Source organism: Talpa occidentalis, unplaced genomic scaffold (assembly GCF_014898055.3).
Source record: "Talpa occidentalis isolate TD23 unplaced genomic scaffold, MPIMG_talOcc4v2.1 talOcc4.5, whole genome shotgun sequence".
NCBI lineage: Eukaryota > Metazoa > Chordata > Mammalia > Eulipotyphla > Talpidae > Talpa > Talpa occidentalis.
The window spans coordinates 98682463-98704456 of NW_023604861.1; the positions used below are offsets into that span (position 1 = coordinate 98682463).

The following is a 21994-nucleotide window of genomic DNA, read 5'->3' on the forward strand; positions in this document are numbered from 1 at the left end:
GCCAGAGCTGAACCACAAGGCAATGTTGCTACTCAGTGAGAGGTGTTCACGCAGAGTCTGTAGAACATGAGAAATTCGATGCAGGGGCCTCCAGCAGGGCAGAAGCTGGAACTTCCAAATTTAAGATTACACAGACGGGTGTCCTCACAAGCATACCACCTCTGGTAAAAAGTCTGTAAGTAGGGCCTCCCCTGGTGGCGCAGTGGTTGAGCGCTGGGCTGCAAAGCTGCCTGCGGCCTCTGCAGTGCCAGTTCGGTCCCCAGCCATTGGAGAGGGTCCCATATGGCGTGACAGGCCTCTCCTGCTACGCCCGCTGCTCCCCTTAGCAGTGTATTTCGTCGGTCTGCCTGTTCTGTTTCCCACTCTGGCTCTGGTGAATTCTCGCACCCTCCCGCGCTTCTGACTGTACCCAGTGCTTGTATGAATAAATAAGTAAATCTTTAAAAAAAAAAAAAAAAAAGCCTGTAAGTAGAGATCTTTCTAGTGATTATTGTAACACTACCTGAAGGAAAAATTGTAATTGGGTGTGCTTTTGCGTTCACCTAGTGTTCCTCACAGGCAAAAATCTGACATAAACTCAGGTTATGCTCAGTGTGTTCTCATCTCACTTCCCTTGAAACAAATCTACATTCTAGAACTGCCTGTGTGACCCTCTTAACCCACTGTGCTAAGTGGCTCTGAGCTTAGGAATTTTACCCTCTCTTCAATCAGAGTACCAAATTGCTCCCCCCCAGATCTAGACCTGGTGCTTCCTTGAGTCCCCTTCCTTCTCCCCAGTTACTATCAGCTAAGCTCTAACTTTGTTTCCTTTACACTGATCCTTCTTTAAAGGCAAAGGATATGGATTAGTAGATAAGACAAGAAAGTGGAAATAGGCGGTTTATTTTCAGTTGCCAAATTTATCACCTGGAAAGGGGTCAGGGTCTAAAGAAGTGGTAAACCACTATCAATAAAGAACGAGTCCTGCTACTTCCATGTGCCACCTTTATTAGGAGAAACACTCTTTCTTCAACTTTATAATAATAAGGAAGAAACGATAACCCTAATAAGCTCTTGCTTCCCACTAGTCTGTCAAGACACAAACACTTTTGTACCAATCTTTATGTATTTATTCACACATTTGATAGAAATGTCACAGTTAGGAGTGAAATCATTACAATGACATAAGCAACTATACAGACTGACCCCAAGTGCAGTCAAATTGCCAAAAATCAAAACATGAACAACACACAGTTCCTTAATATCTACACACTCACACTCACTCACTCACACCCTTCCATGCACCAACAAGTTCAGACATAACCCAGGGATTCTTTCCTGCCTTCTGTCAGGTCCTGGGGATGAGAAGAGAGAAATAATCAATGAAAAGAAGCTGGAACAGCTTGATGCATCTTTCTGCTCTGCCAACCATTCAAAGGAAAGACATGAAACACTGGGGCAGTTATTTCCTTGGCACAAAACTTAACAGGCAGCAAAAAGGCCAAGTTTAAATTAGTCTCAGATTTAGATCCCTTTTCAACAACTCAAAAGGGATTCTAGCAGAGAAAAAGGGAAAAATCTGGTCATTTAAACTCTAAGAAAAAAGGAGAGAGGAGGATTTAAAATTTGATCCCTGTTCCCCTGACAGATTGTAGCATGACCATAAGCCAAACCAGCAAGGCCAAACTGATACCATCTGACTGTGACTTCAATCAGTAAGTAGGCTTTTACACTAGCTTTGAAGAAACGCAGGGAAAAAATTCAAATGAATAAGATATAAACCACAACCCCATTATGTTAGTATTTGGGGTAAGAGTACATCTATTCATTCACACAGCTTTTCTACAGCTCTGAGAGCTCCACAGGAGTGGCCCAACCCCCATTCCTCTGCCTTCCAAGATGGACAAGACCTCAGCTTCCAGTCAAACCTGAAGTGTGAAAAATAATGCCTGAACCAAAATAGTGTTTCCTATACAGTGTGACTATGGAAAAATCTCACTCAACTCCCCAATTCCTACTTTTTGAAACAGAGATTAAAAAAAGAAAAAACTGAACTAAATTTAAGTGTGGTATTTTGAGTATCTCCACCGACTCTATGAACACACTGAAGATACAGAAAATTACAGTTTAAAAAGACTCATTTCCCAGTGCTCTTGGTAAATGCACTAAGGTTTAGATGGAGACAATGATCCAAATGAAAACAGTGCAGAGACATAGAAAATGGCCAATTCAAAGGAAACTGCTAGGGCAGGGTGAGTCAAAGGGGTGGCAGTGAGAGGTTGAAAGAGAAACTTCTTGGTACATTCTTTATGCCCCTAAAGAGAGAAACAAAGTGAAGACAAGGCACTTGTACTGCCAAGCAATAGTTCACATCCATGCAACACTAGAATTGTTACCAAGAGCACTCCCATGATCCCTCACTGAAAGACTCAATGAGCCAACTGCACTTTCCAGTTGGACCTTCAGAGCTGAGGGACATCCAAGATTGCAGCAGAACCACTGGTAGGAACTGGAATGTTGGCAGAGGAAACTACTCAGAAGAACCAAACAGAAGTCATCCCCGTCGGGCCTGAGGTGAAAGGCTTGTTCCAGATTAGCCCATGAAATACTGAAATTCAGAATGCTTGGCCTAAGAATATCACAAAGTCCCCAAGGACACCTCCTTCTCTCTGTTTTGATAAAGAGCAATTAAGGGCTCTGAATGACATTGGACACCAGTTAGTGAATCATCTTGCACTGGTAGTTACAGCAGACGCCTTCTAATACATGTCCCCATTCTGTAGCAGAGTGATAAGGGATCAAGACAGGACTACAAGAAGCCTGTCTCTTCTCATCCCAAAGCCCTTCAAGCATACTCGATGCGGGCAGGGCCACAACTACCCTCATTCTTCCGCTCAGAAGATGGAGAGGTGGTCTTGGCTTCACTGCCCATATCTAGAGGTTTAGCTGAAATATAGTCCTTTACTTTGATCTCCATGTTCTTGGCTTTCAGAGTGGCCATGTGCAGCTTCTCCAGGAAATCCGGCATACCTGTCAGAAGAAAGAAAAATTGGGGTAGGTATACACAAACAGCAAGCACAAAGTCAGAAGGCCCAATTTCTTTGAGGATAGAGAATAATTCTTCGCAGTAGAGTTAACACCTTGATTGACAACTTGGAAGTGACAGCTGCCTCCTAAAAGTAAAAATAACTCATGGCCTCCAATCCTTTGAAAAAGGGTAGCGTACTGATCAGGCCATGTTAAGCCCCAAAAGACTCTCCTTCGGGTGATTAAAATATCACATATCAATGGCACAGCATAAATACCTGCCAATTTTACTTAGGCAAATGTCGAACAGGAAAACCTAATCTCTCCATCCTCCCCCGAGGTATTTGAAGTTATCTATAGAGAACCAGAAAGCAAGAAAATCACATGATGGTTTTCAAAGCAGGGAACTAGGAGAGAAAGGTGCAGTTTCTAGTCATGATGTGCATCTTTTATTAGAACAGGTGGCAGTCCCTTGCTCTAAATAACTGTCTACAAATGTATTTCTACAAGAGCTCTTATAACCGCAAACACCAAGAACAAGAAAAATTCTAACTGCTAATGTATATAAAGTACTTATTTAAGGCCTTAAGCAAACATTCTTTTTAAACCTTCCCTCTGGGAACAAGTTTTCTTTCCAAAACTCTAGAATTCTCATTCCTCCAAATCTCAGCTGGAGGTTTTGATATCTTCATAGTATTCAAGAATGACAACCGAAAGAGTTTTAATTTCCCCAACAGGATTCCAACAAGAGAAATACTAATCTTATTGCTGCTATTAAGAAACTAGAGAAAACAAATGCCCAGCCCAGGTTGCAGTACCTATAATAAAGTGCTCACTTACCACTGGAAACCATCCAGCTAACACAGTATCGAGGAAACACAGTCTGGGGATTGTCACTGTATGTCAACAAATAGTCAAAGCCATTCTGGAAAGGAAAACAGCAATATAAAGGTACTTCAATTACCCACCAAAACCCCTATCTCCAGAACCACACAATAACCATGATCTAATTCTGGGGCACAGAGTACCATTTTTTCACCCTGTACAAAAAAGAGCTAACACTGAAGACTTGATATCCATTAAAAGGTCTGTTTGCAAGGTTGGCCTTCAGCTGGAGTCTGGAACTTGGCTCCCAGAGTGTTCCCTGTCAACAGTTACTGCTAAGGGTGACTCCCTGGGCTTCCTCTATTTGTGCAAACAATGTGGTTTGTGCTGAACACCTGGCTTTCACGCCAGGGGTCTGAATGGATGGGCCTATGTGACCAGTCCCAATAGAACTATAGGGTACCAAGTCTCAATATGGGCTTCTCTGGGGAGAAATATCACACACATATTGCTGCATTTTCATTGGTGGGGGAGGAGTGTGCTGCGTGACTCCTCACGGGAGAGAGCACAAGGAAGTCTTTGTGTGGGTTCCTCAGACTCTGCCTATGTTTTCCCTTAAATCTGGGGATGTATCCTTACTATGTCATTGTAATAAATCTTAGCCACGAGTACTATATGCTGAGTCCTGTGAGTCTAGCACATCACTGAATGTGTGAGCAGTCTTGAGGATCCCACACATAACCCCAATGATTATAGTTTATAGTCAGCCTCCTACACTCTCTCTGATCCTAACCCAGACTTCCCTTTCTTATGGCAACCAGCAACTGAATGCAGTCTTTTCTGTTTCCTATCTTTTTCTAAAGCAAGGACTTTCAAACATTTTAAAGTACAACACACTGTAAATAACTTTTTTTTCACTGCAACCCAGCTCTCTCTCTCAGCTTCTCACAGTCATACATATTTATGTAACTAAACAAGTCTCATGAAATATGTTTAGTTCTCTTCTGTTCTATTTTTTTAAGCCGGTCATAATGAACTAAATTAATTTTGTCTTCCATTAATGGGTAGCAATCCAGTTTGAATACTATTCTAAAAATAGTGCAGTAATAAATAGCTCTTCTAGCAAAGAATCAAACACCACACTGACTGAGATGAACCATTGCTTCTTAGTCATAAAGTCTCAGTTTCGTTGGTATAAATAAAACATCTCAATGAAAACAAGAAAATCATACTTAAAAACACAATTCATATAGCCCTGAAGCAAGGAGAAGTGAGAGGGAGAAACAAAGCCATTATAAAGTGAAATTGCACTGAAAACAGCAAGCACTGCTATCAGTGTGTACAACCAACAGAGATTTGGTTAAAACAAAACAAAACAAAAAAAAACACCCCACTAAGTGAAGAAAATACTCTCAAAGAAAGGTCATATAATTTTAAGGAAGACAGAGTGCATTAATCTAACCCTTTCATTTTTTGGACAAGGAAACGGAAGTCCAGAAAGGTTCAAATGTTCTGCCCATTGTGGTAAAATTTTGATGGAAAAGCACTCACTCTAGTTCCTAAAGAATGCTGCTGCTAAGGACAGAGTGACTGAGTTAGTGCTATCTTCTCACAAGTGTCTCTCAGATAAATGGAGTCAATGGTCATTACCATTGTGTTTTGGGAAATCTTCCTGATATATCACTCCAAAAGCAAGTGTTCCCAAAAGGTGACTTCCAGGCTAATTGTATCACCTTTACCTGGGAACTTCCTAAAAATGCAATTCTTGGGCCACATCCCACGCAATATCTTTTTTTTTTTTTTTTTAAAGAGGCATGCATTTTATTTATTTATTTGTTTGTTCATACGTGCACTGGGTACAGTCAGAAGCGCGGGAGGGTGAGAGACATCACCAGAGCCAGAGCAGGGAGCAGAGCAGGCAGAAGGACCAAAGTACACTGCTGAGGGGAGCAGCGGGCGACAGGAGAGGTCTGCGCGCCATGTGGGACCCTCCTCCGGTGGCCGGGGAGCAGCTGGGGATCGAACCGGCACCGCAGAGGCCGCGGGCTGCTTCACAACCCAGCACTCAACCGCTGTGCCACCGGGGAGGCCCAACCCACGCAATATCTTTTAACAAGTTCCAGTGCCTCTGATACATGCCAAGTTTGAGAATCACTGCCCGACAGCAACCCGTCGTACACTCCCCAGTTCAGATAGAAGACATTCCTTGAGAAAATTCCGAAACTACTATAAATCACATTTTGGATGATGTAAAACTCACCTCATCAAATGATTTGTGGGGACGGATAACCATTTGGGATTCATATGATCTGACCCTTACAAATTCCGGAGACTCTGGCACACTAGGGTGCTCCACAGCACTGGTAAAGGGAAAAATTAAGGAAACTTAGTAATGTCTACAAATGGTATAAGAGTTAAAGTTACGAGGAAAATCTAAAATGTTGGTTCTAATTTTAAAAAATACAACAGGAGTCACTAGGATGAATGAATGTGAATTAAGTTCTAAAAACAAAGTGGCTTCTTTGGTGCTTCTTGCCTCACTTTGTGTTGAAGACATCACTTTTTTTTTTTAATAACCAACACTAAAGAACTAAAAAAATGGTCTATTAAAAGTTTATATCCCTTCCATTTTCCTAGATATCACCAGTCACAGCCCACTAATGTTTCAGGTGGGACAGACGAGGACCTGCTGCAGGGAACTCTGTGGGGGACTCATAAGGGCACTAAGAATACATTAGCGCCCCCCCACAAAATATATATGAATGAAGGACATTGCTAAAGGTACAACACCACAGGCAACCAATCACACATACCGTGACACCAACACCATCACATTGTTTTCTTGATCCACACTATACCGCCGAACATAAACATAATCCCGTGAGTACATTGGATACTAAAGAAATGGAGGAGCAAGATTAGTGATACATCTCACATGGACATGGTAAAAGTATCAAACAGAAGTAAAAATACTTACAGGAAAATGGGTTACCCAGTGAAGAACCTCAGAACCACTAACCACATCCCTCTCAATTACTTCCAGCTTGATTACCAGGGCATCCCACTTTTTTCTATACTCTGTATCCAGCTGTGGGAAAAAACAACATCATGAATACTCCAAATGCTCAGGCTGCCTCTGACCCAAGGACCTTATTTTGAAACAGTGATCTAACCTAAGAGAAAGAGTCAAAAGTATAAAAGACTTGCCAGTGCACATACAGAGAAGCCTTTCAAAATCCCTTCTCATAGGGCAATACCCTTACAATGAAAGTGAATCTTAATGATAAAAAGCCTAAGGAAAAAAATATTGTAATGTAAAATGTGTCTGGGAAAAAAATGACATACATGTGTTAAGGGCGAAATAATTCCAAAATGTTTTAACCAGACAAGAAGCCAAAAGAAGCCAAAAATGTAAACATATACCTCACACAAAGAAATGCAAGTAGCAGGCGAAAGATGGTGGATAAACAGGTAAAAAGTATGGTGAAGGAAATGTATGGTGAAAGAAAGAAGTGGACTTTAGCGGGGGAGTTAACGTAGTAGACACAGATGATGATGCATGATGGTGCACACCTGAAACCTGTATGTTATAATACTATGCCACTACAATTAAAAATTATGAAAAATGCAAGTAGCATTATTTTAATTTCTAACATCACTAATAACTAATGAATTTCAAAATAAGAAATATACATTCAAACCAACAAAAATTCAGCACCACTTGAGTATTATCAGTGGGTGTTATAATCTTCAAACTAGTTCATGAATGACCAGCAAAACAAATGAAAACATAAATGTTTTTGTAGAATCCGACCTCCCATTTTCATACATCCCCAAGCCCCAACGAAAAAAGCAGTCTTTGGACTGATCCTCTTCACCTCTTCACCTTTACTCCCTAAATACCTTCACTGTGGAAATGTTTCAGATTACTAAATCCTGCCTGGATCTCCCACCCCCAAAGATTTATTTATTTATTTATACAACAACCAGGGTACAGACCAGATGTGTGGGAGGGTGAGAGGATTCACCAGAGACACAGCGGGGAACAGAACAGGCAGACTGATGAAATGCACTGCTGATAGGAGCAGCGGGAGCTGCAGGAGAGGTCTGCGCACCATGTAGGACCCTAACCGGCAGCTGGAGATCGAACGGGCACTGCAGAGGCTGTGGGCAGCTTCGCAACCCAGCACTCAACCGCTGTGCCACCTGCGAGCCTCCCTGCCTGGATCTTTACTGAAGGGGAGAACGCTATAAAGGGCAACACTAAATCAACAGAGTATACTGAAATACAAACAGAAGATTATGTGAGTATTGCATCACTGTTAAGTTTACTGACTTTGATAACAGTGCCATGGTTAGTTAAGAGAATGTGTCTGAGGGCCTCCCTGGTGGCGCAGCGGTTGAGCGCTGGGTTGCGAAGCTGCCCGCAGCCTCTTCAGTGCTGGTTCGATCCCCGGCTGCTCCCCGGCCACCAGAGGAGGGTCCCACATGGCGCGCAGACCTCTCCTGCCGCCCGCTGCTCCCCTCAGCAGTGTACTTTGGTCCTTCTGCCTGCTCTGCTCCCCGCTCTGGCTCTGGTGAATTCTCTCACCCTCCCGCGCTTCTGACTGTACCCAGTGCATGTATAAACAAACAAACAAACAAACAAATAAATAAAACATGCCTCTATTAAAAAAAAAAAATTAAAAAAAAAAAGAGAATGTGTCTGAAAAAAAATATTTGGAAATAAACCTAACAAGAGGTGAAGGACCTATACAAAGAAAATTATAAAACACTATTAAAAGAAATAGAAGACACAAAGAAATGTAAAGACATCCCCTGCTCATGGATTAGAAGAATTAACATTAAAATGGCCATCTTGGGCCTTCCGGGTGGTGAGCGCTGGGTTGCGAAGCTGCCTGCAGCCCCTGCAGCACAGGTTCAATCCCCCGGCTGCTCCCCGGGCACTGGAGGAGGGTCCCACATGGCGCGCAGACCTCTCCTGCCTCCTGCTGCTCCCCTCAGCAGTGTACTTCGGTCCTTCTGCCTGCTCTGCTCCCCGCTCTGGTGAATTCTCTCGCCCCCCCCCCCCAGCACTTCTGACTGTACCCAGTGCTTGTATAAATAAATAAATTTTTAAATAAATAAATAAATAAAATGGCCATCTTAACAAAGCAATTTACAAGTTCAACGCTATTCCAATAAAAATCTCAATGACATTCTTCAAAGAAATAGAACAAATGCTGATGAAATTCATATAGAACCACAAAAAACCACGAATAGCCAAAGCCCTGCTAATGAAAACAAAGGAGAATGGAGGTATCACACTTTCAAACTTCAAACTATACTACAAAGCCATAATAATTAAAACTGTGGTACTGGTATAAAAACACACACACAGACCAATGGAATCAAATAGAAAGCTCAGAAATAAAGCCACATATATAAATGGACAACTAATCTTTGACAAAGGAGCAACTAATCTTTGTTAAAGGACAACTAATCTTTGACAAAGGAGCAATGGAACAAGGACAGTTTGTTCAATAAATGGTGTTGGGAAAACTGGACCACCACATGCAAAAGAATGAAACTAGACCACTACCTCTCACCATGCACAAAAATCAACTCAAAATGGATAAAAGATCTGGACATAAGACCTGAAACCATAAAATATATAGAAGAAAATATAGAAAATATAAGACATACATCTTAGTAACATCTTTAAAGACTCATCACCCAAAGGAAAGAAAGTGAAGGAAAAGATAAACACCTGGGGTTACATCAAACTGAAAAGCTTCTGTACAGCAAGAGACATTAACCAAAACAAAGAGACATCCCACTGATTGGGAAAAAATCTGTGCACTCTATACAACTGATAAGGGACTGATCACAAAGATCTCTACAAAAATGAAGTAAACAATCCAGTCAAGAAATGGGCAGAACTTGAAAGACACTTCTCTAAAGAGGAAATGCAAATGGCCAACAGGCATATGAAAAAATGTTCAACATACCTTATAATCAAGGAAATGCAAATCAAAACCACAATGAGATACCACCTTACACCAGTTAAGAATGGAACATACATTAAAAAAAAAAAAAAAACCAGCAACAACAAATGCTGGTGAGGATGTATTATAAAGGAACTCTCCTACATTGCTGGTGGGTGTGCAAACTGGTCCAGTCACTATGGAAAGCTGTCTGGAGGTTCCTCAGTCTACTAAAAATGGAGCTACCATATGACCTGGCAATTCCACTCCTAGGGACCTACCCAAAGGACACAAAAACATTGATTCAAAAGAATACCTGTACCCCTATGTTTATTACAACACTATTTACAACAGGTAAAACCTGGAAACGACCCAAATGCCCAAAAATAGATGACTGGATCAAGAAGATGTGGTACATATACACCATGAATATTACTCAGCATTCAAAAAAGATAAACACATGCAATTTGTAGCAACATGGATGGTGCTGGAAAGGATCATGCTCAGTGAAATAAGCCAGAAAGAAAAAGAAAAATACCGGATGGTCTCACTCATAGCAGGAATCTAGAAAACTTAAATAAGGGACCAGGAAAAAGAATAACTATAAGAAAATATCAAAATCAACAAATAACTGTGAACAAGAGACACTCTATGGGGGGTGGGGGCGAGGAAAGGAGGGATTGGGGTAAAAATAAAGGGGTTGTAATTATATGGGAAATATAAAAATAAAATTTAAATTAAAAAAAAAATAAAGTTCTAAGACATCTCCTCTTAAAAAAAAAAATACATTAAAGTATACAAATCTACTCCTTGATCTGATCTACCCCTGTGAGGGGGTAGAATCAGTCTCATCTCCATCCTCCATTGTAAGTCAAATGTTTGCCAGCTACTGTATGGACTGTGAGACAAGGGGTACAGACAGGGGTCTCTATGGTGGCGCAAGGGGTTAAGTCTCAGCACTGTGGCAGCCACTGAAGCACAACGTAGATCCCCAGCCAGGGAGCGGACCCACATGGCGCAGCAGACCTCTCCGGTTTTGCCCATTGCTCCCCTCAGCAGTGTATTTCAGTCAGTCTGCCTGTTCTGCTCCCCACTGCATCTGGTGAAATCCCGCCATGCTCCACACTTCTGGCCTACACCCCAGCTCTTGCATGCATACATAAATACATCTTTAAAAAAAACAGAGGGTACAACAGATGGATGTATTGAAGTCTATGTCATCTGAATCAAAGAAATTTTTTTTTTTTTAAAGATTTATTTATTTATTTATACATGCACTGGGTACAGTCAGAAGCGTGGGAGGGTGAGAGAATTCACCAGAGCCAGAGCGGGGAGCAGAGCAGGCAGAAGGACCAAAGTACACTGCTGAGGGGAGCAGCGGGCGGCAGGAGAGGTCTGCGCGCCATGTGGGACCCTCCTCCAGTGGCCGGGGAGCAGCCGGGGATCGAACTGGCGCTGCAGAGACTGCAGGCAGCTTCGCAACCCAGTGCTCAACCGCTGCGCCACCAGGGAGGCCCGAATCAAAGAAATTATTCATGTGAACAGCTGAAACTGGGTTCTAGGATTCAAGGTTCCAAATTTGGGAAGAAAAATTTACTCACCTGAACGTTGAAGAACTGCCGGGGTGTCACATCTGTGTAGGTTCCAAAAACTAGAATGACAGGAAAGAAAAATGTTTGCTAAACTTTCAATACCACCTTATTCTCAGTACTAAACTGTATTTCAGTTATAAAGTACTAACGGATCTTAAAGGCAGATTCACGAACTAAAAGTCATATTCAGGCAGCAAAACAAAAACCATGGCAACTTTTCTAAGAAACAAATAGAATGTATCAGTTTAGAGAAATATGAGGAACAGAAGTTCTGCACACCTGGGCAACCGTGTTACACACAAGACAGTCAGGCTGGGCTCACCTCTGTACTGGTAAAGGTGTGTGCCTATAATTGGGCGCCGCCACAGCTTAAAGTGCTTCTTCTCCATCACCATTTCCCAGGGTTGCTCTCTGTCCCCTGAATCTTCATTCCCTTCTGTCTGGGGTTTTGGATCTGGAGAGTGGCGTCTAACTCCAGAGTTCTGAAACATATATGACATTTCTTCCAACCGTTTCATCTCATCAATTGATCTGGAAAGGAGAAAAACAACAAGTATAGTGCACATTGGTTGGGGTCAGGCATAGGAAAGAAAATGTGCACATACAAGACCTGTGTAAGAATGGTGTAGGTTTAAACACTATAAAATATAGGGAATAAAAAACCAAGTTCCTGAGTCTGAATTTCAGTCCGACAGAATATTAAATTACCTAACCAGCCCTATTTCATAATCTACCTCCAAGGCTGACTGTAAAAATCAGATAAATTTATATATAAAGTACTTTGTATTTGGTACATAATCAGCCCTCAGATGCTAACTATTAAGAATGAAGACTGTGAAATGGCATTTGGTATCTTTCACCCATTTTTATTGGGTTGTTTGTCTTCCTACTACATTGTGAGAGTAGGTACATATTTTCCTTCTCTCTTTTAAGTCACATACCATAAGAATCACCCTTTTACAGTATACAATTCAGTATTTTTATTTTTTTAAAGATTTATTTATTTATGCATACAAGAGCTGGGGTACAGGCCAGAAGTGCAGGGGTGAGAGGATTCACCAGAGACAGAGTGGGGAACAGAACAGGCAGGCTGACTTAAATACACTGCTGAGGGGAGCAGCGGGTGAGCCAGGAGAGGTCTGCTGAGCCATGTGGGTAGCTCCTTGGCCGGGTGGAGATTGAACTCATGCTGCAGAGGCTGCGGATTGCTTCATAGGGCGGTGCTTAACCCCTTGCGCCACCAGGGAGGCCCAATTCAGTATTTTTAAATATAGCCACAGGTTGTGCAATCATCACCTATGCTAGATCAGCAGTCACTTCCCATTCCTGCCTCCCCCCAATACCTACTAAGTACTAACCTACTTTTTATCTCTATGGACATGCCACCTGTGGACATCTCATTTAAACAGAATAATGTAAGATACAGTTTATTGCGTCTGGCTTTTCTCACTTAGCATGTTGTCAAGGTCATTCATGCCATACTTTATTCATCTTTACAGTTGAAAAACATCCTGCTGTGTGGATATATACCACATTTCATTTATTCATCAGGTAATGGTCATATCATATCGTATCTTCTTTTGAAATACTTATGAATAATGTGTGGAAGTTTTTGCGTAAACATAGGTTTTTCCATTTTCTTGGGACTTGTTGGGTGGTAGTAACTGTCTAACTTTTTGAGGAAGTGCCAAATTATTTTCCAAAGAAGCTACACCATTTTATATTCACACCAACAATGTACGAGGCTTCCAACTGCTTACATTCTTGTCAACAGTTGTCATTGTCCATCTTTTTAATTCCATCAATCCCATGGGCGTGAAGTACTATTCCACTAAGGTCTTCAGATTTGGACTTCCCTAATGATTAATGGTGTTGGGCATATCTGCACGTGCTTACTGGCTATCTGTGTGTCTACTGAACCCCTTGTCTATTTTTCAACTGAGTTCTCATTTTATCGCTGAGCTGCCAGAGTTCTTCGTGTTCTGGATACCAGTCCCCTATCAGATATATCATTTATAAATATTTTTTCCCATCCTGTGGGTTGTCTGTTCATTTTCTTGATAGTATATTCGATGTATAAAAGTTTTGATGAAGTCCAATTAATCTATTTTTGGAGTCATATCTAAGAAACCACTGCCTAACCCAAGTTCACAAGGACATACACCTATATTTTCTTCCAGGAGATTTAGTTTTAGCTTACATTTAGATCTCTAATCCACTCTGACATTTATCCATTAAATTTTTGTGTATGGCATGAGAAATGTCTAAATTTATTATTCTGCATGTGCAAATCCAGTTATCGCAGCGTCAATTATCTTGGCACCTTGCTGAAACAAATGGCCATGGACACAGCTAGGTTTTGCAGCAAGTCTTGGCTGCTATTTTGATCTGATTTTCATGTCAATACTGAGTGATCCAACTAACATCTTCCTGATTGGTTCCTTTTCAGCTTGAGCTAAGCAGTATCAGTTTCTTTGCATGCACCAAGAACCCAAACCCGTTAATTTATACTGATGCCTGATGAAAAAGGTAACCATTTTTAAAAAGTTTTTGTCTGGAAAGTTACAAAACAAGATTGACTGTTACCAACCCAAAGACTAAAATAGGGAAAAACTTTAGTGTAGACAGTAAGATCTTACAGAGAAGAAAGCAAAAGCAAAACCACAGGAAAGGCTTATTCAGAGTACATTTCAGGCAGCAATTATGGCACTTTTCAGGACAGTAGAGAATATATGAATAAAAATTAAGCACCACTCTTGAATGTCATTTTTATCACATAATGAAGAGGGAAAGATTGTCTTATTAAACATTAGGGGATCATAAAAGAATTTAATAATAATTAGGTTTTAAGAAAATTAAACTATATGATTACCATCATATAACTTTAATGACCTAAGACTTGAGAGGTACAGAGCTTCTGATTCATTGCTTAATTAGACTCTCCTATAATAAAAGATCACTAGGTGGCCTTGATTAAAATTATGAGACTAAGTTCCTAACAGGGGATAGAAATGTCTTGTGAAGGCATGACATTGAATAGCACAGTAGGATTGCTGGAGAAAGACTGACCATAAAAATGTAAATGACTGGGCCTCCCTGGTGGCACAAGGAGTTAAGACACAAGCTATGAAGTTATCCGCAGCCACTGCAACATGAGTTCGATCCCCAGCCAGGGAGCTCCCACATGGCACAGCAGACCTCTCTTGTCTCACCCGCTGCTCCCCTCAGCAGTGTATTTTAGTACATCTGCCTGTTCTGTTCCCCACTCTGAATCCTCTCACACCCCACACATACCCCAATTCTTGTATGCATAAATAAATAAATCTTTAAATAAAAAAATAAATGATTGTTATATACCCAGGTTCAAGAATCTCTGAATCCTCACATGACAGACATTAATTAACACACAGATGCACAACGTCCCTTACTATTGATGGAGGACAGGAGATGCAAGGTCAAGAACCTAACCCACTCAAGGAAGTAGGGGAAGAAGGGATCAGCATAAGCCATAACCCAGTCATAGAAACCAAGACCCTTAGGCATCAACGCCCAAATCAGGAGGCACAATACCCAGAAACTATCAGACTACTCTAAGGAGTGTCAGGAGCACAAACCATCCACCCACAAAGATGAGCCCCTCCATGAAGATGATAAAACCTAACGCTGCCCCCACAACGCGGCAGCAGTCTTTCTGCCCACCTGTGACTATGCAGGTGCTTCCTTTTACCAACTTTCTCCCTCCACAGGGCAGCGGCTTCCTGCCTGCCCGTGACCTGTACTATATATACCGTGACTTCTCTTCAGCAGAGGCAGCTCTCCTCAAGGCCCGCCACCTGCAACCATGCAGGCCTCTCTTAGCTAATCTGTCCCTTTCAGGGCAGTTCTTCCTGCCCGCTTGTGTCTATGCAAGTGTCTTTTAGTCTTCTGTCCCTTTCTCTAATAACCTGCTCTTCAAATATAACTACTGTTTCTGTCTCATGGAGAAACTCCTATGGGAAACTCGCCGTTTGCCACTGAAACGGGAGCTCTGGTGGAAACACTTCCCAGAGTGAACCCAAGGACCCTGCACTCCAAACCCACTGACTCCAAAAAATGACATCACTGTCATACATACAGAGCAAGGAAAAACCTCTCCCCATGCATCTCTTTGGCCTGCTGTAACAAATCTTGTTGGGATGAGATGGGTGTCTATCTATACCTTGTTATCTAAGAGACTTAAACAGCAGTAAGAGAGAAAAGAAGGTCAAAAGAGATTTTCCAAAATAGTAACAGAACCAGCAGATTAGAAAGAGTATCGAGGAAAACCAATCAATACTTCCCTCTCAAAACTAAAGTCACTTCAATTATTTGAGAAAGAATGGAATTAAAGTTACAGGAACTCAAAAACAAAGTATAGCCTGTCTTCAGTACAGAACTTGCTATATGTAAGGCTCCAAAATGATTCAAATAAAGTCACCCCTGTAATTAGTAATTTCAGTAAGACAACTGCCTAGCTCACACAATCCCTCCTCAAATGCCAACTTTTTGTCAAAGATAGAGATTTCAAGTACAATGCTAAGAGACACACCTAGAAATAAAGGACAACAAGTAGCTCAATGAAATTATCTGTCAGCCAGTTAATGGTAAAATGATGAAGACAAGTTCAAAAAAGTTCAAGACAGAGCGTCCATGGTGGCGCAAGGGGTTGAGCGCAGCGCTGTGAGGCTGTCTGCAGCCTCTGCAGCGAGGGTTCGAGCCCCAGCCAGAGAGCTACCCACATGGTACAGCAGACCTCTCCTGACTCGCCCACTGCTCCCCTCAGCAGTGTACGTAAGTCTATCTGCCTGTTCTGTTCCCCGCTCTGTCTCTGGTGAAATCCTCTCACCTCCCACACCTCTGGCCTGTACCCCAGTTCTTGTATGCATAAATAAATAAATCTTAAAAAAAAAATTCCAGACAGTTTTTATGTCGTTCTGATCTAAAAAAAAGATGTCAGAAAAATACTCTGTAGTAAAGTCAACAAAAAAGTTCCTTTAAGCCAAAAGACCTTTTTATTGTTCATTTATCTAGTTAATAACATACTGAAAAATTAAAAGCATTTTATGTGCCCACACAAGACAGAAATGGGGGAAAGGCCAATTTTCCTTATGAAACTTTACCAGCAATTATTTACTCAAATTTCTAGAGCAATGAACTTTAAAAAGAGGGGAGGTAAATAAAACATTTTCTCTTAGCCTCTATATTTGTTAACTTCCTCTTTTTGTTCCTGAATTTTTAAAAAATGTTCCAAAACAATCAAAAATTACTGTACTTTTCCATAACATTTTTCCTGGGCTCACAGAATGCTAGCTAACATCAGAAATAATGATTGAAAGTTGTGTTTGTTTAACTGAAGCCAACTGGGTAAGAACGTTAGACCAAGCTAGACTAATCACCAAAGAAGTGATTTCGGGGCCTCCCCGGTGGCACCAACTATGAAGCAATCTGCAGCCTCTGCAGCATGAGTTTGATCCCCAGCCAGCCAGGGAGCAACCCACATGGCACAGCAAACCTCTCCTGCCTTGCCTGCTGCTCCCCTCAGCAGTGTATTTCAGTCAGTCTGCCTGTTCTGCTCCCCACTCTGTCTCTGGTGAATCCTCTCATGCCCTCATCTCTGGCCTGTACCCCAGCTCTTATATGCATAAATAAATAAATCTTTAAAATAAAAAAAAGAAGTGATTTCTATACCAGCTCCATCAGTGACACAAAATCACTTCGAACAAATTGCTTCTTTTCTCATATTTTCTTGCTGTTGCTAGATTAAGGCAATCTTATTTGTTAAGATATTCTAAAGCACAACAGAATAGCAATTTTTTTTTTTTAGAAACTCAAATAGCATAGGAAAAAGCATATGCCACTTTAAAACACACACATTCAAAGAGATATATCCTGCACTGCCATCACTGTTTTACCAAGACAGCAATACCAGAATTAGTTTGTACCAGGAAAAATTGGTACAGACAGCACAGGAAAGCCAAAAGCTATGATTTAGGGACCATGGGACAAACATCAACAATGAAAGAAATGTACTTATCCTGAGAACACACTCAACTATGCTCCATTATGAAAGTTGCCCAAAATCCTCTAAACAGAACAAATTAAACCTAAGATATTCTTTTTTTTTTAATAGAGGCATGTTTTATTTATTTATTTATTTATTTATTTATTTATTTATTTATTTATTTATTTATTTATTTATACAGTCAGAAGCGCAGGAGGGTGAGAGAATTCACCAGAGCCAGAGCAGGGAGCAGAGCAGGCACAAGGACCGAAGTACACTGCTGAGGGGAGCAGCAGGCGGCAGGAGAGGTCTGCGCGCCATGTGGGACCCTCCTCCGGTGGCCGGTGAACAGCCGGGGATCGAACCCGCGCTGCAGAGGCCGCGGACAACTTTGCAACCCAGCGCTCAACCGCTGCGCCGCCAGGGAGGCCCTAAACCTAAGATATTCTAAACTAGCTTTGACAACCTCAGCAAAGCCTCCTTTAAAATCAGAGAAACACCAAGTTAAAAAACAAAAAGTTAACCTCTACTCAGAATATTTTAGTCAATAAAACACAAACATGACAACCTATCAGAACTAAAACCTATGGAAATACTGTACTACCAAGGTTTAGTTGAACTGCATTTTATTTATTTATTTATTTGCAAACCTATCAAGCTAACAAACACTAAAAAAAAAAAAAAAAAAATCAATCCCCAAATGGCCAACTTGATCAAATATAAGTATATGACTGAATCCAAGCATGAAGAACAATGAAGTGTATGACCCTGGAGAGGGTCAGAAAAGGCACCTTAAGTAGTCTGACTGAGCTTTGCCTAAGTTTCTGAAATGGCAAAGCTGTTAAATCCAGATCAATACCTCCTAAGGAGTTGGATCAGAATCAGGGTTTCCAGTGTCCCCTGGTTTCAGACACAGTTCCAAGAAAGGGAAACAGAATGAATACTGGGCTTGGACATAAACTGGTCTGATCTCTTTCTGCCAGTGAGTAGTGACCACTGACTCAAATGTTAATCACATTCATTTCCTATCTTCTCCCCGCTAGCTTCTGCAACTGTTAAACAAAGGCTCCAAGAACACAGCATCCATAAAAACACATGAAGTAAACACAAATTGCCATCTACCACCCAGGTCCCAAAACTCTTCAATTCCCACCCCCAAAACACCTTCCCTTTCTTTTGCACCAGTAGCCCATTTCTGGTCTTTCTCCTCTTCCCAAATAAATCCAATTGGGAACTCCCCTCTGCCCCACTCAAACTTCACCACTGTGGAACATGGCATTTCCCAATCAAAGACAAAATGAAAACTCAAGCTATTACTTGATAATTTCTCAGTTTAAAAGTTTTTTTCCCAGGCCTCCCTGGTGGCATAAGGGGTTAAGACACAGCACTATGAAGCTATTCGCAGCCACTGCAGCAGCACTGAGTTCAATGCCAGGCCAGGGCTCTAACCCACATGGCGCAGCAGACCTCTCCTGTCTCACCAGCTGCTCTCCTCAGCAGTGTATTTCAGTCAATCCACCTGTTCTGTTCCCGACCCAGTTCTTTTTTTTTTTTAGTTTTTTTTTTTAATAGAGGCATGTTTTATTTTATTTATTTATTTGTTTGTTTGTTTGTTTTGTTTATACATGCACTGGGTACAATCAGAAGCACCGCGGGAGGGTGAGACAATTCACCAAAGCCAGAGCAGGGAGCAGAGCAGGCAGAAGGACCGAAGTACACTGCTGAGGGGAGCAGCGGGCGGCAGGAGAGGTCTGCGCGCCATGTGGGACCCTCCTCCAGTGGCCGGGGAGCAGCCGGGGATCGAACCGGCGCCGCAGAGGCCGCGGGCAGCTTCGCAACCCAGCGCTCAACCGCTGCGCTACCGGGGAGGCCCTCCCCAGTTCTTTTATGCATAAATAAAATCTTTAAAAATAGTTTCCTTCCCATAAATTATTTTATTTCTCACATCTGAGACTATGTCATTAGAACAAATGGGAAATCACAAAACACTAACAAACTAGGCAAAACTCCCTCTCATGCTTTGCTATCTTAGCTTTTGTAAGGTTATTTACTTTATGGTTATGACTTTAAATTGCATTTACAAAATTGTCAATTTTTGTGCTAGGGAAAGTACTGTCAGTTCTTAAGATAAAATCAGTTTTGCATGAACAGATGGCTGACATCTAGGTACTACATTTCCAAACAGGTCAGTTAACTTTATAGAGATAATTTCCATTTTTAAACTAGCAAAAAATATGGAACATAATAAATATCTAGAACAAAGAGACTTGTATGGGCTCTATTAGGGGAGGGAACTGTGTTAGGTTCCTGAAATCAGTTTCAGAGTGGATGGGGTGCAGGGAGGGGGAGAGGCCCAGTTTAGGAATAACTATTAAAAACACCCCCCAGAGACAATGCACAGCAAGAGTGAAAGCAAGGTTATGGCCTTGATAGTGAGAAGGTCTCAGATTTAGAAGCGGAGATTAACGAGTTCAATCACTGGTACAGATGGCACTTTTCTTTTTTTTTTTTTTTCAGACTTCAATATCTTTTATTTCAGTAAAAGACAGCTTTTATTTACAGACTTTAATGTGTGTGGGGACTCTCCAACCCACTTGGACCCAAGTGAAGTTAACCATTAAGCCTTTTTAGGTATTTTCAGTTTGCATACAAAAGTGTTCACATTGATAAAAACCCCAATACTGTAAATGACAAACCCTCCCTTACCTATCCCAAAATTAAATATAAAAACAACTTCAAAAAACACATAATTTAGATGGGTTTAATCTTGAAATGTAATCCAATAAGGCTAAAAACTAAACACTTCAGGTCCTGTACCAAATAGTAAAATACTCGAAGGCCTTCAGGATCCTTTGACTGATTTACATCAATAAGAGACCCTATTTTTGATGTGGTAAAAGAAATGTGTTCGTCTCCAATTACAATTTCAAGCTCCTGTCGGCCAACCCTGTCAGGGGAAGGCCATAAAGCATCATCTTCTTTTGTAATTTCACTGTCATCAATAATTCTTTTCAGTTCTTCCATTACACTCTTGTGTACATAAGCCTCTTTTCTGATCATGACATCATTTTTATAATTGCTGTTGTTGGCATATCTAAGCTTTCCGTCTGGCCGAAACTCGAACTCCAGAAACTCGTGTCCAAACTTGCCCTTGTGCCCTACGTAGTAGCGCAGGTAGAAATCACTGGCCATAGCCATTTTTACCGCAGGAAAAGCCCGCGGAGGCCCGGCCAACGTGCCGCCGGCGCTCAGATGGCACTTTTCACACAGGAGTTTTGATGGCAGCGTGACTTCGGAACAGTACTCCCAAAGTTCCAGGTAAAAGTAGCCAAAAAACTGACCTAATTCTTACAGGTTCTGGACTACTGGTTTGTCCAGGGATACAAAGTGCCCTCAGTCCCACAATTCTGCCACAAAAGTCAAAATGACAAGAGAGCACTCCTGGTATTTCTCACGAAGAAATATGGACCGAAGGCAATTTTTAAATTACATAACTACACCCTTAGGGTGAGATCAAAACATGTTTTGAATGTGCACCTTTCTAAGTGTGTTAAAGAATGCCTGAACCACGGCCTACACGCCTTCAGTCTCTAATTTTTACAATGTTATTTCAACAGCGTCACGCTCCCCACCCAAAATCTCCTACACTAACCTACTCTCCCAATTATTCCTCATGCAACAAACCGAATTAACAGAGGCAACAAAAAACGCGGTTTGCTAAAACTGGATCAAGCCACTGGCTCACCTTTCACAGTATCCCGGGCGAAGGGGACACACCGCAAGGGCAGGCAGGCCCCAGGATCCAATGCCCCAACCCCCCAGCACGACCGGCCATCACCCCCGGGGTCAGGGACGACCTCGCCGCCCGACCTACCTCTGCAGCTCCTCCTCTTGGATCCTCTCCTCGTCCCACGCGAAGACACCTGCGAGGGCCGCCATCAGAGCGGGGGCATGGCCAGGACGGCCCCGCAGCCGGCGCCACAGGCGGCCGAGCAGCACCCGGCGGGAGCTCTCGGAGTAGAGGCGGCCGTAGAGCAGCGCGATCTGCTGCGCGCGCCGCACGCGCAGGCCCGTCACGAAGCGGCACTGATTGGCCAGCAGGGCCAGGAGGCCCCCGCCGCGCGCCCCCGCGCCCCGCCGCCACGGCGCCCGCCAGCCAGGCGGCCAGGGAGGCCGGCGGCCTCCGCGGGAACATGCTGCCCCCGCGCGCCCCTCGGAACCCCGCGGTGCCCCCTGAGCCGGCCGCGCGCCCGGAAGCGACGGAGGCCTCTTTCCCGGGGCGAGCGGCACGAGCCCGGGGAAGAAGGCGCGGGCGGCCTTCACCAACTCCCCCTAATCGTCCGCCTCCAAAGTCGTCTCACTGCCTGGCAGGCGCCTCATCACTCGCCACAGCAGCCGCCCAGGAGAGTCCGTCCAGGGGGTGGCCCCGCGGCCGCCGCGGGCCGGACGGGCAGGCGCCGGTCAGTCCTCGCGGCCGCCTCCCTCCCCGGCGTCCTCCAGCCGGCGCCCGAGCCCGTGGTGCAGAGCACGCGGGAAGCCTTCGGGCGAGCGGCTCCGCGCGGCGAGCAGGCGAGAGCTTAGCTGTT

At 42.8% G+C, this 21994-nt stretch overlaps 2 protein-coding genes across 2 annotated transcripts; both read right to left on the reverse strand.

The window, feature by feature from the left end:
- Positions 1–932: 932 nt before the first annotated feature.
- Positions 933–21603, reverse strand: STARD7 (StAR related lipid transfer domain containing 7). Its single transcript, XM_037527861.2, is given in 9 exon segments — positions 933–3009; positions 3847–3931; positions 6092–6191; positions 6645–6727; positions 6809–6919; positions 11399–11448; positions 11712–11920; positions 21283–21539; positions 21541–21603. Coding segments are annotated over 9 exon segments (1143 nt in total). The 3' UTR covers positions 933–2824.
- Positions 19287–20745, reverse strand: LOC119259219 (protein mago nashi homolog 2-like). Its single transcript, XM_054701875.1, has one exon. The coding sequence runs from the start codon at positions 20604–20606 to the stop codon at positions 20160–20162; it is 447 nt and encodes a 148-aa protein (XP_054557850.1). The 5' UTR covers positions 20607–20745; the 3' UTR covers positions 19287–20159.
- Positions 21604–21994: the final 391 nt, after the last annotated feature.

Excerpts from the sequence above, each read along its gene's own strand:
- LOC119259219 (XM_054701875.1), bottom strand. The coding sequence starts at position 20,606 with ATGGCTATGGCCAGTGATTTCTACCTGCGCTACTACGTAGGGCACAAG.